Raw genomic sequence first — 13,770 nt, 5'->3', positions numbered from 1 at the left:
CAAATTTTCGCTTTGGCTGATGCTGGTAATCAGTGGGGGTTCAGAGAGGCCCGTTTGACGACCATCTAGCGTACCACTCGTTTCAATATCTCGTCCAACCCAAGTGACAACGGGTACTGTTGATCCCACCTTGGAGCGTTGTGTCTAAAGCCGCTCATTGTTGTCAGTTTGAGGTGGGTTTAGAGTACCTTTGTAGGTCGATTACTAGGATTTGGTACAAGTGGTAAAGTGAGAGGTATGAACGTATGAACATAGTTGGTCTTACATGAATGTAGAACAGGTCGAATACATGCCCGGTTAGGCCCCAAACAAGGCTGACGTAAGCTTGACTTTTGATAAGCCCTAAACGGACCCCAAACGGGGTTTAGTTCGCGACATGAAAATTGCTGAAATTTGCGGAGAGGGCTGGAAAAAAGTCATTTCTAAACGGGCATCAAACGGACCGCGCGTAACGTCTAAACGGGCCCCTCGCCCCGCTGTGTTGATGGTCATATGCAAGGATGTCGTGTTGATCAATCGATCTACTCGACAAGAGGTTCAGACCATCTCCGGGGGCGATTGCATCGGTAAACTCGCTGTCAGGTCACTCGATCGACCCTAGCTATTGTCCCACGACGATATAGACACATTACCGTTCACCATGTCAGCGGCGGAAGAACGAAGAAAGGTGCTCGAGGAGAAAAAGGCCAAGTTGGCAGAGATGAAGCGGGCGAGGGACGAGAGGATGGCCGCTGCCAATCAGCCGCAAAAGACGCCATCGAGAGGACCCGTAAGTCTCTCAGCGATTGGAACTTACGGAGTAGTTATTGACTTGGATCAACGTGCTGGTCCGTCAGACACCGCTTGGTGGTCGGAAACAAGAGGTCGATGACCTGGTCACATCTCTGCTAGGCGACAAGCCTGTGGGCGGATCACGACCACCATCTTCTCTCAGCGGTACAGCTTCAACGTCCAGGATTCCTCAGGGTGTTTCTAGACCGTCGGTGCTACCCAGCTTGAGAAATTCGGTGAGCGTAGGGACGGGAGAGTCTGGTGAGCAGGCGACTCGGTCCAGCCAGAGCGAGTTTAGGTGGGTTCCCAAGTGGTTTTGAGACGAGATTGAGGTAGGCAGGGCTTAACGATCACCTTTGTTGCGCGCTCCATAGCGAACAAGATGGGAGGTACACCCCAGCTCAGGACATCGAGATGGTGGACGCTCAAACCGAGCTGTACGAAGTCAATACCAAGGTAAGCTCCTGACCTCACCCTGACACATTCCGCTCGAACTATCAGCTCAATCAACAGACCTCCCTTTCTCACTCTACCGTAGCCGACCTACATCACCTACTCTCGAGGTATCCAAACACAACCGCTCGACGACTACCCCTCTGATACGGAAGCCGACCCAGATAGACGAGACAGGCAGAGCGGCAGGGAGACCGAGGACGAGTTGAGGAAACGCCTGGAAGCCGAGTTTGAGCTCGAGAGGGAGAAGCTAGAGAAAGAGATCCGGGCCGAGGAGGAAGCTAAACGATTAGATGAACAAAAGGTCGTCGGTAAGCTCGAGTGTTCAGGCAAATGACGTATCAATGGATCCATCACTGATGCGTGTTCTCGTCGAACTGTAGAGCTGTCCGAGGCGGAAAAGGCCAACTTGCTGTCCGCGCCCGAGTTTGCAAGGTTTCTGGAAGACTCGGGCAAGGTCATGCAGAGGGCTTTGAACGATGCTTATGACTATACAAAGGACTATACGATCGGCTTTGGGGAGATCGAGTGAGCTGATCCCGTCCGCAGATTCTTTTTCCAGTTTACATTGAGGTTGACCGTCGCCTATATGATCACAGTGATGCCGAGGACGCTCAGCGGATCCGGCTGGTTTGTGATTTCTATCATGAACGATGGACGAGCAACCGTTCGATCACCGCTGTGGACTGGTCATCAAAGGCGAGTCAACAGATTGTCCAGACATGGGGCTCTGACTGACCCGACTATGATACACAGTTTCCCGAGCTGAGCGCAGCGGCTTATAACAAGAACCCGAAAGCTGTGAACGATCCGGATGGGCTGGTAGCTGTATGGAATCTTCATCTGGCGGATAGACCTGAGTTCCTCTTTCATTCGCAGGTGAGTCTGATCCAACATGACAAGCGTGAGAGGGCTGCTGATCTCATCTTCCCTCGGTGACAGTCGGACGTTCTGTCCTTGACCTTCTCTCCCTTCCACCCTAACCTCATCTGTGGAGGCACGTATGCAGGACAAATTCTGCTGTGGGATACTCGAGCCAAACAGTTACCAGTTGCCAAGACCCCGTTGGCTGCCGGTGGGCACACATATCCTGTCTACTCGATGAAGGTGGTCGGGACGCAAAACGCTCATCATATCATGACGAGCGGTACCGACGGGACCGTCTGCAGTTGGCTGCCCGAAGTCATGGCTCAGCCGCAGGTGAGTGGCGAGGTTCGTGGTGATCAACAGTTAATGACGTTGACGCTGCCCTCTCCCGGACCGCCTAGGAATCCCTCGAACTGATCCATCAGGGTCATCATAAGACCAATGAGATTGCGGTTACCTGCATGGACTTTCCGGACAACGAGACGAGCACATTCTTTGTCGGAACTGAGGAGGGCGGGGTCTACCAAGCGAATCGCTACGACCGAGCCGGAGCCAAGGCTGGTCTCAACCACCGGGACAGTTACCGCGGTCACACCGGCCCTGTTACCAGCCTCGACTTTCACCCATTGCATGGGGCTGTGGACTTTTCTGACCTGTTCCTGACGACGAGCGTCGACTGGACGGTCAAGCTGTGGCGAGCCAAGGCGGGCAACAAGGCTTCAGGGGGTGTGACAATGATGAATAGCGGACCGTCGACCATCGCACCGCTCTATTCGTTCGAAGAGTCTAGCGACTATGTGTTTGACGCCAAATGGCATCCGAAACATCCTGCCGTGTTTGGTACGGTTGACGGGACGGGCAAGTTTGACCTGTGGAACCTCAACAACGACGTCGAGGTGAGTAAAGCCTGTCCTCACATTTGGAAAGCTTCGCGACTGATTCGCTGATTCTGAGCGCAGGCACCGACATCTACGGTCGCTGTGGGTCCCGGCAAGGCCATCAACAAGCTAGCCTGGGATCGCAAAGACGGCAAAAAGGTCGCGCTCGGCTCGAGCGATGGCCACCTCTACGTCTACGATGTGGGCGAGGCGGCCGTCCCCCGAGACACAGAATGGGCCGATATGCAAAAGACGGTCCAGACGATTATGCAGACGAGCGCTTTGACATCGCAACCTCTTCAAGGACGAGACGGACGATCATGAAAGGATCGACGCTCAATAATGAACCTTTTACGAATAATGACGAGCTCTTGAGTTCTTGTAATCGATTTTTACGAAGGCGAGACGTTCATGATGAGAGAAATGCATACAAGGTGTGATCTCGCTCATACACGCTTCGCAATAAAGTCAGGAACGATCGGACGCTTCTCCCATTCCGCCTTCCACGCATCGTGTACCTTGTCCTCGCCGACCTTGACTGGTAACCCAAAGATGCCCGTTGCGAACCACGTCTCGGAGCCTGCCTCGAGCGAGCCTCGCAGCGATGGCAACACGCTTCTAGAGAAGACTAGGTTCGAGTTGGCGTCTGCCTGTATGATCTGACCGTACCGGCTGCTTTCAGGCTTCGAGTCACCGGTCAAGGGCAGCTCGGCCGCCCCACTGATCCCGGCCGACGTCTCTGCTCGGACTACCCCAGCCTCTTCCAGCCCGCCCTCGCTCCTCTCCCCACTGAACACTTGAACAAGGGCGCGCCCATCCGGCCCTTGTCCATAGATCGGCCAGCTCCCTTCCGACGATCGAAGTCGACGTGCGGTCTTGATCCGATGAACTCGTAGGTACCAACAAGGAGCTTCATCGGTAGGTGGGAACAACCATGTCTCGACCTCGACATCAGGCCAAGGACGCCAGGTCGAGTGCAGGTGAACTTGTCCTTGCCCCTCGCCGTGCTTGACAAGCTCGGCACCTCCAGCGACCCTCCTGACTCGCCATCTTTCTCCCTGTCCAAACCCTTCGTCCTCGGGATCGTCACACAGCGCCAACATTGAATCCGCCGCTTGCTGCTCCAATCCGAACGCTCCCGTCGGGCAGGAATACCCAAACGCGGACGAGTAGGAGAACCTGCCGTACTTGCTCTCGGCGGCTTTCAAGGCGTAATGACAGGCTTGGCCGGAAGAGAGTAGGTAGGTGTGCGTAGCGAGTTTAGGCGAGGAGGGAGGGACACGGACCATGATGTGTAAAGGGTCTTCGAGGGGTTGGACGGATGGGAAGAGGTCTTCAGGCCAGTCGAGTTCATCGGAGGTCCAGAAGGGATGGGTCTCTGGGACAGAGAGACAGGCGAATGCCTTGGTGCACCAGTAAGGCGAGCCTATAGGGCCGCATTACAGCACCACGTTTTCAGTATAGGCCCCAATCCATCGTCCCCAGACTGGACTCACCGAACCCATTGTAATTCTCGGTCATCGTCATGTTCTCATAACAATACCCGATGTTCAACGTCCCATCGCTCTTGAAAATATCCTCTTGCTTGCTCCACCACCTCAAATGCCTGAGTACCATCCCCTTGACATGCCCCCACTTCAATGGGAAATTTGCAGGCAAGTCGCCTTTGTCCGAACCACTACCGTCGCAGGGAAATGCGAACGGCAAGACGGACAAGGTGGAGATGACGGCGAACCGGTAGATCATCGACCTGCCAAAGGGGATGCAGCGACCCGAAGGGTCGAAGTAGTAGATAAAGTCCAGGACGTAGCGGAGAGCTCGACGGCGGTAGTTGGCACATCGTTCGGCGTCTGTGTCGTTGGCGATCTGAAATTTTCCCGATTCGAAAGGATATCAACGACGGTGCTTGGCACGATAGTCTAGAAGCCTGAAAAGACAGCCAAGCTGGAATGCTCACCCTAGAATAAACCATCTGCGCAAACTGTATAGCGAAACTTCCCGAATAATAATCCAACTGCCTGACACCCTCCGGTCCGTCCCTGCTCCACCCGCTCTCCTCACCCCTAAGCTGGAACGTATCCAGGTGATCCAGATCGGCTTGAAGGCGGGAGGGATTGTAATGCTTTTCCGGGGATATCTGGCGGAGGGCTAGGTTGGCGAATACTCGGAACCAGAGCCAGTTGGCTGAAGAAGGAATGAAATCGAGGGTCTTTATTAGAATGACGAGATTGTAGAAAGGATAGCAACGAGATCGGCGGGGCTTACTGTCGGGCATCTGTTTATCATTGATAGCTCCCAACCAAGCAGCAACATTCTCCCTCTCCCCCTCGTTCAAGGGCTACATCAAAACCCCACAGGACCATCCCTTCAGCTTTCAGAATGACCAAAGCTAGCCGTACCATCGCTCAGGAGTTCGAAACTCACCTCGAGAAACTCCTTGCCGCCCAAACTCAAAGCATAACCAATCGCGCTCATCTCCACCATCCTCTGATCCTTCCCCTTGCTCTCTCCCCAGTACTCTGGGCTTTTGGGGTCTGTACCGGAGGCCAAACCTCGAGACCAAGTGGAAGTCCTCGAGTATTTCCCGCCTCCGGCGATGAGTGAGACGAGACCCCAGAGGGGACGGGAGAAGGCTTCGAGTTGACATGCTCGGAGGTCGTAATGCGTCCCTGTTGCCGTGTCGGTTAGCATCCTGGTCAGGTTCGCGGGATCGTTGTAACAAGGCAGGTAGAGTGATCCGACTCACCCGACGAGCCTAATGTGATCAAAGCTCCTCCAGGGGAAGTGTGAGGAGCAAGAGGATCGAGGACTACAAGAGAGGATACTCGTCAGCAACCGAGTGAACAGGTGCGGAGGCACAGAGAGAGCTCACGGGAGACCAGGCCCGCTTCGACGTCCGACTTGGTGGTGAAGGGGTTGTTCAGGAAACCGTTTGCTGCGAGGAGGACCATCTTTATTTTTTGATCGTCAGTGCTAGAGCTTTGATTATCGCAAGAGATGTCCAAGGTCGACTCCAAGTTGCTGGTCTGTCTAGATCTCTCTCTCATATTCGCTCGATCTCTTGCTTTCGGTGAATTGGTCGGCGAGTTTCAGTCCTCACCATCCCCGGGCCGGGACACGGCAAGGAGATCCACCGGACCGGAAGGATGACGTGTCTCTTCCAGAATCACGTGACACACAAAGAGAAAGGTCTTTAGCTCGAAGTTTCAAAGTCGATTCAACTTGAAACAGCAACCTTCGTCCCATGAAATCCTGCGTGACGTATATCGATCTGATTACACCCGCTACACCAGCTTACATATCATCCCATTAAATTTCGGGAGCGAGCTTGTCGGTGTTTGACCTATGAAGATGTCACAGCTTCTCATCCAAAACACAAAAGGATGGACCCAAGTGTTTCTTCTTGTTCGCGACGATCCTTGTCTCTTGCCGATCCGTTCAACCGACTCATTAACACCCCAGAATTCAAGCTTCTCTGAGAATCATCGAAAATACTCAGTCATCTTAGGAGGACAAGGCGTACAAGTCATGTTGTGGAGCCATTTGAACGCAGTCGGGCGTGAGAAAGCGAAGAATAGAGGATGAAGACGAACAAAGAAGATCGTCGATCTGGGAGAAGGAGGAAGGGGTCTTGAGAAGCATATAAACAGTCGGCCTGTATCCGTTTCGAGAGGAGCCAAGAAGCATCCTTGAACACTACTACTTTGCATCGACTTCAAACTACCTTCGAATCGCTCGCAACCTCACCTCCTGTGACGCACTTCGACCTCAGCTTCAACCTCAACCACATCAACTGCCTCTACCCGACTACCTCTCTCAACCACCCACAAAGAAGCTTTTTCCCCAAAAAAATGCCTCGACCTAAACGTACCGCTACTTCCAAGTCGACCAACTACTCTGACGATCTCAACTCCCAAGAACCCGAGATCAAAGAGAAGCCTCAGCCTCAGGTCGATATGCAGGTCGACGATCAAGGTCAGGGTCAGGGCGAAGGAGAGGAGGACGGGGACGAGAATGGTAATGGAGAAACCATCGAGGTAGAGAGGGAGAAGAGTAAGGATGTAGGAGCGGAAACTACCACCCCTGTTCCGGAAGCCCAGACCGAGGGTAATGATAACGGGGCTGACACTACCAGCGACAACGATGCCGACGCCGGCAACGACGACGATGCCGCTCAAGCCAAACCCGCCGCCGAAACTCAACAACCTCGAACCCCTCCTCCCCGTGCTCAATCCCCTACTCCCTCTTCCCCCGCTTCCGAGGAAGACGGCGGCGAGTACGTCCCCGCCCCCGCTTCCGAGGCCGAAGAAGAGGACGTGAAACCCAAAGTGACCAAGTCCCCGGGCAAGAGGAAGGCCGGAGGTGCCGCTGCTGGTGGGTCCAGCTCGCCGTCCAAGGTTGCGAAGGTCAGCAAGGTCTCTTCTCCTCGGAAGAGCCCGGTCAAGTCGGAAAAGCCCAACGGAGGTGCCGGAGCAGGAGGAAAGTTCGAAGCGACCCCGGAGAACAGGGGCGCCATCTTGGTCGAAATGTTGAAACACGTGCCGACGACCAAGATGGACTGGGATAGCGTGGCCGAGGCTACTGGGGATGATCCGAGAAAGTTGGCCAAGGTGAGACCCTTTTCGCGGTTGGCTTGGTAGAAAAGGACTGGAAGCTGATTCAAAATCGAATCTTTTTTTGGGGTTCGTCTTAGTATTACGACCAGACTTTCAAGAAACACCTCGATGCTGCTGTTCGAAGCCCGGCATTCAGGGGACCGGCCAAGAAATAATAAAGATACAAACAAGAAATATCAACACGAAGGCGATACGAACGGCTCGACAGGGTCATAAAAGGAATATACGGGTTCACGTAGTATTGTAACGTGCTTGGAGTAGAATAGACGTGCTGGGAGATCTTACGCATCTAATGCTTGTTATCGCTGTTGTACATCTTGTCAATTTGTCATGCGTTCCTACCTATGCAACTATATACAAAAAGGGTGTGAGAGTTCGTTCGCATCTAACTAGTCGTCATCGTCGTCGTAAGCGTTCAGGATTTCGGCTGCAGAGTCGACGAGAACAGAAAGGTTAGATGCGCAGACATTATCGCAGTATATTGCGGGCAGACTGACCGTCATCGTCTATTGGTACGTGCCGGTAAGGACGGCCGCCGCTGAACAGGTTGTCAAGCGCAGGGAACTTTTCGGTCGCCCAAGCCCATCCGGTGGAGGCGACGCCGATCAGGAAGAACGGTATCGAAGCCAGCGTAGACAGACCGCCGGAACTACCTCCAAAGGCACGATGTTCGCCCAAGCGGATAGTTCTGCATCGATCCACATGGTTGTTAGCAATCGATCCGAAATCCACTACAGCGCGTTCACACTCTCGAAACTCACCCAGACTGTCGACCACCGGTCTGAAGGAAGAACCATCCGGCGATAGCCGCGATTGCAAATGGGATGATCAAGAGGAACAACCAGAACCAGAACCCTCGTCCTCCGCCGCCTCCAATGAGACCGGGACAATTGTGACGCTTGCCTCGGTCCAGCCGGACGTCTCCCTCGCCCTCGCACGAGCTGTACGGAATCTTTCGGTAGGCGGTCCGTTCGTACCAGTATGGCTCCCATCCTGTACACTGCTCCTCCATTTCTCCCGTCGTACGAGGCTGAGCGCCCTCGATAAGGACACAGTCACCCCTATCGTTTCGTCGATAGTTGAACTCGCACTCGAAATCGTTCGGCGTGCAGGTGCAATTTCGTACGACCTCGCGAGTTTGCCTCAAAGTCTCGCCGACGTAGCATTGACGGTCACGAATCCGTCGATAGTATTGAACCTACGGAACGGTGGTAGCGATGTGAGCAAATGAGTCTGCTCGCGTCATTTGTGCTCCGGCTCACCTGTCTGCCGAACAAACACTGCTCGTCTCGACTCTCCGCCGGGCTCCACACCTCTATATCGTCGTGAAGCGGGTCCTCGATACTCAGGACACCTACCGAACAGCCCCGTCAGTAAGTAAACCACGTAAATAGATCAGGTTTGAGTTACTGACATTTGCGCTGCGTTATGCGACTGAAGTCGAGGTGGACGACTATGCTCTTGGCTTCATTGTCGTTGGGTCGCTTCGCCAGCAAGACAAACTTGCGGCTCGTCTCGGTGGGCACCGTCAAGATGCTCTCCACCCTCAGGTTGTCGTTGAAGGAATACTCGCGCCATGTTAAACCTTCGTCCGTGCTGTACACAACGTGATCTGTGGCTTCCTCGTCGTTGACCAGCACTATAATAGAGCCCGAGTCACCGTATTCCCACAAGTGAGCGTCCTTGTGAACCTCTTCCCACGACTTGCCTCCATCTCGCGTAAGGAAAACGTCACTGTCATCGTATGGCAACAACGATTCACCAACATTGCCGACAGCAATCATGAAGCCGGCCACAGAGGGACTACTGTAGGTGGCCTTGGCATCACGTCGCTCGGTGTAGCCGTGGATATGAAGACCGCAATACTGTGGTAGCGAAGTCAGCATCGGCGTTCTCGCTCTCAGATGGGTCGACCCGGCGACTTACGGTGTCTTGACAGTCGTAGGGTTGGTTTAGCGAGTCTCTAGCCGGAGGAGTCAAAGGTTTCCACGTCGAACCGTCATTGTGGGTGATGCGGGTTTGCAATTCTTTTTTGCCGGAAATAGCAGCATCGTCCGGATTGGCGACAATGTTGACCACAGCGATGCCATCGAGACCGATCATCTTTTCAAAATCGGTATATCCTCGACGGTCACGATTGACATACTCCAGGGCGACATTGTAATATGTGCCGTTCGAGTTGGACTTGAAGATGCTACCCCATTCCTTGCCCTCTCGATCGCTCATTGTGACATGTAGGAACACCGCGTCAGTCGAACTCTCCAGAATACTGCGAAGTCAATTGGGTTAGCCGGGGCAAAAAGAGGTTTCCGCTTTTGCTTTGTATCTCACGTGTAGGCCTGTATCAAGGTGAGATTGGGTCAAAGCGAAATGAGCTTATGCAAACGTTAAAATCGTCTCCGAAATTCGAGCTTACCCTGTTGTCAATCTTCATATTCGGCGGGAATTGGCCAGGAGTGAAGTGGAACCCGTCTAGGGAAACTTGGAGATTCAGCGTGCCCTGAGACTCGACGAACTGGAATGACCGTCCTGTCAGCGGTGAGATCCTGGCGGTGAATGTTCGTGTGACGACCCACCTCGGCGACGATCATGAATTCTGAAAACGTCGCGAACCCGACGACGGAATCGAAAAGGACAGTCTTTTGACCGTAAAAGTTCTTGCCAGCGACGAGCTGCATCGGGTTGTAGTCGGCCGAACGTTGCGACCCCTTCTTATCCCGGTAGGATTCGCAGATAATCTCCTTTTCGTCGACCTTGAGACGCTCGTCCCTGGCCCACGAACATTGCCTGACGTATTCGTCAATCTTGTCCCATCGCCTACCATTGTTGGTGGTGTAGTACGCGATGGCCCGACACTTGGTACTCAGTGTATCCTTGCAGTCGCTAGATCCAGTATAGATCATCCAATCTCCGCGTGTAGGGTGGAAGTCAAGCATGGCGATACCGAACGGGTTGGGATCCGCGGGAGCATTGATATAGTTCCAGCTCTGCCCGGAATCGGTCGTATAGTGGACCTTCCTCGAATCGGTGATGAGATACGCTCGATCGTTTGCGAACGCGTGCATGGAGATGGACAGGATCTTGCTGTCCGGCAGAAGTTCCTTCCAGTTGAAGCCCTCATTACTGGACTGCCAGACGGTATTATCCTCGAGCTGGATGAGCATTGTCGTTGATTCCGGGAAATAGTGGTGCTGTCTGATGGGCGAGGTGAATGCGTGCGTCTGATGCGAAGGTTCACCATTGTCGGGCTGAGCAAGCGAACAGTCCTTCTTGATAGGGTCGTCCTTTTTCAGCCCACCAGTGCATGTATCTCCAGGAATCTTTCGGTAGCCGCTCGATCCCTTGTATTGCTGCCCCGGCTTCGTACACTCTCCAGCAGGGATCGGTTCGAGCCCCTTCATTACGCATTCGCCGTCCGAAAGGATGTAGTTGAAGTCGCATTGGAAATCGGAATCGTCGCAAGTGCAATCCTCTTCGTGACCCTTTTCCTCGTTGAACTTGTTTCCGACATAGCAATGTGCGTCGGGCTTTCTTCGTTTGTACCATTGCTATCCGGATTGATATAAAGTGAGATTGGTCTTTGGTCACTTTCCTAGTATGATATCAAGCAACTCACCTTGTGTCCCAAGAGGCACTGCTTATCCTCTTGCGGCCGAGCATACCACCGCTCCATGTCTTTTTCGGTGCACTTCCTGTTCTGCAATGGCAAAAAGTCGAGAAAGACGGTCGCGTATCGTCCGTCCGCGTCGGCGTCTTCTCTTGAAAGCATCCCGAACAAGAGGAACTTTTGCGAGGTAGAATCCGGGATGGTGGTCAGGACGATAGCACGCAGATTGACACCGAGGTCGAGCTGGACCCTGAGGAGACCGACAAAGTATCGTCAGCAAAAGTAGACCAGGACCTTAAGATCAAGTCGACCCCGCGGACGTACCAAGTCTTGCCGAAATCGTACGAATAATGCACATGGTCCGTCTTGTCCTCGTCATCGATCATGACCAAGATCGCTCCCTGATCTCCAAACTCATACTTGTGCGCGTTCTCCTGAGCTACCCTCCAGGTCAACCCAGCGTCGGACGAGATGAACGTGTCCCCTTCTTCGTACGTTCCCAAGCTATCGCCGACGTTGCCAACGGCCATGACGAAACCGGGGGCGGACGAGGAAAAGATCTTGCCATAGTTGTGCGGTTGGGAAACGGACCAGAGGTGCAAGGAACAAGCGGATAAGTCGGAGGTATCGCAATCCCATTCAGAACCGTCGGCTCGAGTCGCAGGCGGTTTGATCGCGTTCCACGAGCTCCCTAAAGGCGTAACTCAGCAGTCAGCCAACTCGTTCCCCAAGCCGCAACCATGTTGTTGCACAGTACTCACCATCATCATAGGTCATCAGACTCCTAATTTTCTTCTCCTCCCTGCCCAACAAGACCTCCTGTGCGTTCCTAACCACATTGGCCAATCCGATTCCCTCCAACCCGACCAGCGCCTCGAAATCGACGAAACCCATATCGTTCCTGTTGGTATTTGAGAGCGCTTCGACGAAATAGATCCCCTCAGCGTCGGAGAGGAAGAGGCTACCGATATTGTTCAGGGGGTCGGTGAGGACGTCGATGGCGAGCGAGTGGGTAGTGGATTGGACGATCGTGTAGGCGCTGACGGAGGGAAACGAGGTAGACGATGCGATTTGTGATTCGACCGTCAATAATCATCCAGCGACACACTTCAGAGTGTAGAAATCGAAAGAGCCAACTCACTTTTCACGCAGATTTGGCATGGCCGAGTGCGGGAACCGTGCCAAGTTCCACTTCTCCCCATCCGTGCTCGTATACAGGTGCATGGGATCCCCACCCGGAGCCCCTGCTCTTCCCGCTACCTTGCCAGTTGCTCCCGCCTCGAGCACTTTGAGCGCGACGACCATGTACCGACTCGCCACTCCCAGACCGACCACGCCTTGAGCTCGTCTCCCGATCCCTAGGTCTACGAGCTTGACCTCCTCTTCGAACCAGTCGTCTGATTTGAACAATCTGCTCTCTTTGACCGAATGATATCCTCCTCCTTGTTTCCCCTTTTGAGACCCGTCAAAAGCTATACAAAAGACCCTCTCTTGCGGGACGTTCTTGTTGTCGAGTGAAAACTCGCGGGTGGACCGGGCGAAGAGACAGGAAGATGTTTGTGAGAGGAGCAAGGTAGGTGGGGTCCGGAAGGCGGTGGTCGTGTAATAGGTCTCGTCCCAGCAGGTCTGACCGGTCCCCCAGGGTCCCGAGCCGGTATCTTCACATGCTCGGGCTTGGAAGAGGATCCAGTCTAAAGTCGGGCACGATAGAGATGCGGGTAGAAAAGAAAGGGTTACATAGATATCAGCGGATCCGTTCACCACCACCGTATTCTTGCGCGATCATTGTCTCCACCAGCCTCGACAGCAGAATTGTAGACTCACCGCTCTTCTCCGCATGGAACCCCAACGTATCTCCTCCCAAGCTCGCCGCCCTCCCCTCAACTCCCAGTGACCACTTCAACCAACTCTCCCCTCTATCATAAGACACCCAATGTTCCTCCCCCTTTCCCAGCGCGAATGCCATGTTGTGCCCAAATGGGTGGATGACGAGCTTGTGGACTGACCCAGGGGGGATATTGGGGGCTGGATGGAAGGTCGAGCCTTCGTCAGAGGAAATGTGGAGGGTGTGTGTTGCTGGGTCTAGGAGCATTACGGTCTGTGCCGTGTCAAGGGGTTCAAAATCATGGAGGTTTATTTGAGGTCAGCTCCTGCTCCCTGCATCTCGCACGTGATCACTTTCTCAAGGTATTAACCTGAGAAGGCCAACCAGGGACTCACCGTCGTATCCTCGAAATACTCGATCTTGCTGGGGACATTCTTGAACCGTGTCACGCTCACTTTGGGGTCGGCGGCGATGACGAAGGAGGCGGCGAGACTGAGCAACCCGACGAGGAGCGCCAGGAAGGACGGGCGTTGCCAGTGCATGGTGGACAGAGTCCTGGAGTAGGACCAAATACTGATGCTTCGAGGTCTAGCTCCTTGGTGAAGAATAGAGAGGTGAAAGAGATGATAGAGTGATTGATCGTTGAAAGGGACACCCAGGAGTAGTAGGTAGGTCATGGCCGAGGGGGCAGAGGGGGGGCGACGCGCAAACAAGTGGAAGAAGTGACGATTCACCGTGACCTCCACCTCGGGG

General features: G+C 53.9%; 4 protein-coding genes across 4 annotated transcripts; 2 read left to right on the top strand and 2 right to left on the bottom strand.

The window, feature by feature from the left end:
- The first annotated feature begins 486 nt into the window (after nt 1-486).
- HD553DRAFT_318717 (dynein intermediate chain) lies at nt 487-3,408 on the top strand. The gene is made up of 10 exons (XM_046180921.1): nt 487-769; nt 837-1,069; nt 1,146-1,227; nt 1,310-1,535; nt 1,608-1,752; nt 1,824-1,923; nt 1,981-2,103; nt 2,167-2,424; nt 2,493-2,987; nt 3,051-3,408. The coding sequence occupies exons 1-10, from the start codon at nt 641-643 to the stop codon at nt 3,291-3,293; spliced, it is 2,034 nt and encodes a 677-aa protein (XP_046033353.1). The 5' UTR covers nt 487-640; the 3' UTR covers nt 3,294-3,408.
- On the bottom strand, nt 3,409-5,953 carry HD553DRAFT_318713 (uncharacterized protein). The gene is made up of 7 exons (XM_046180920.1): nt 5,842-5,953; nt 5,716-5,778; nt 5,394-5,638; nt 5,235-5,307; nt 4,927-5,153; nt 4,466-4,835; nt 3,409-4,395 (listed from the first exon to the last, which is right to left on the bottom strand). Exons 1-7 carry the CDS (start codon nt 5,918-5,920, stop codon nt 3,416-3,418), a joined length of 2,037 nt encoding a protein of 678 aa, XP_046033352.1. The 5' UTR covers nt 5,921-5,953; the 3' UTR covers nt 3,409-3,415.
- Nucleotides 5,954-6,820: 867 nt separating this feature from the next.
- Nucleotides 6,821-7,740, top strand: HD553DRAFT_352684 (uncharacterized protein; the record flags this gene model as incomplete). Its single annotated transcript, XM_046183712.1, has 2 exons — nt 6,821-7,579; nt 7,663-7,740. The coding sequence occupies 2 exons, from the start codon at nt 6,821-6,823 to the stop codon at nt 7,738-7,740; spliced, it is 837 nt and encodes a 278-aa protein (XP_046033351.1).
- Nucleotides 7,741-7,790: 50 nt separating this feature from the next.
- HD553DRAFT_318711 (putative signal sequence binding protein) lies at nt 7,791-13,611 on the bottom strand. The gene is made up of 15 exons (XM_046180919.1): nt 13,413-13,611; nt 13,017-13,290; nt 12,334-12,883; nt 11,954-12,231; nt 11,517-11,883; nt 11,202-11,442; nt 10,162-11,133; nt 10,002-10,100; nt 9,917-9,924; nt 9,512-9,854; nt 9,000-9,450; nt 8,848-8,939; nt 8,347-8,783; nt 8,083-8,273; nt 7,791-8,012 (listed from the first exon to the last, which is right to left on the bottom strand). The coding sequence occupies exons 1-15, from the start codon at nt 13,557-13,559 to the stop codon at nt 7,975-7,977; spliced, it is 4,488 nt and encodes a 1,495-aa protein (XP_046033350.1). The 5' UTR covers nt 13,560-13,611; the 3' UTR covers nt 7,791-7,974.
- Nucleotides 13,612-13,770: the final 159 nt, after the last annotated feature.

This window comes from Filobasidium floriforme (assembly GCF_021052385.1).
Source record: "Filobasidium floriforme strain CBS 6241 chromosome Unknown HD553scaffold_25, whole genome shotgun sequence".
NCBI lineage: Eukaryota > Fungi > Basidiomycota > Tremellomycetes > Filobasidiales > Filobasidiaceae > Filobasidium > Filobasidium floriforme.
The sequence above is the reverse complement of the archived record's forward strand: the minus strand, read 5'-3'. Positions and strand labels throughout refer to the sequence as shown.

Coding starts and splice junctions, on each gene's coding strand:
- HD553DRAFT_318711 (XM_046180919.1), bottom strand. CDS start 13,559: ATGCACTGGCAACGCCCGTCCTTCCTGGCGCTCCTCGTCGGGTTGCTC. Junction 12,884..13,016: donor GTTCCATGCGGAGAAGAGCG/GTGAGTCTACAA, acceptor GCCCGACTTTAG/ACTGGATCCTCTTCCAAGCC. Junction 8,013..8,082: donor CGTACCAATAGACGATGACG/GTCAGTCTGCCC, acceptor TCGACTCTGCAG/CCGAAATCCTGAACGCTTAC.
- HD553DRAFT_318717 (XM_046180921.1), top strand. CDS start 641: ATGTCAGCGGCGGAAGAACGAAGAAAGGTGCTCGAGGAGAAAAAGGCC. Junction 1,536..1,607: donor AGATGAACAAAAGGTCGTCG/GTAAGCTCGAGT, acceptor GTCGAACTGTAG/AGCTGTCCGAGGCGGAAAAG. Junction 1,924..1,980: donor CTGTGGACTGGTCATCAAAG/GCGAGTCAACAG, acceptor TATGATACACAG/TTTCCCGAGCTGAGCGCAGC.
- HD553DRAFT_318713 (XM_046180920.1), bottom strand. CDS start 5,920: ATGGTCCTCCTCGCAGCAAACGGTTTCCTGAACAACCCCTTCACCACC. Junction 5,779..5,841: donor CGAAGCGGGCCTGGTCTCCC/GTGAGCTCTCTC, acceptor CCTCTCTTGTAG/TCCTCGATCCTCTTGCTCCT. Junction 5,639..5,715: donor GATCACATTAGGCTCGTCGG/GTGAGTCGGATC, acceptor ACACGGCAACAG/GGACGCATTACGACCTCCGA.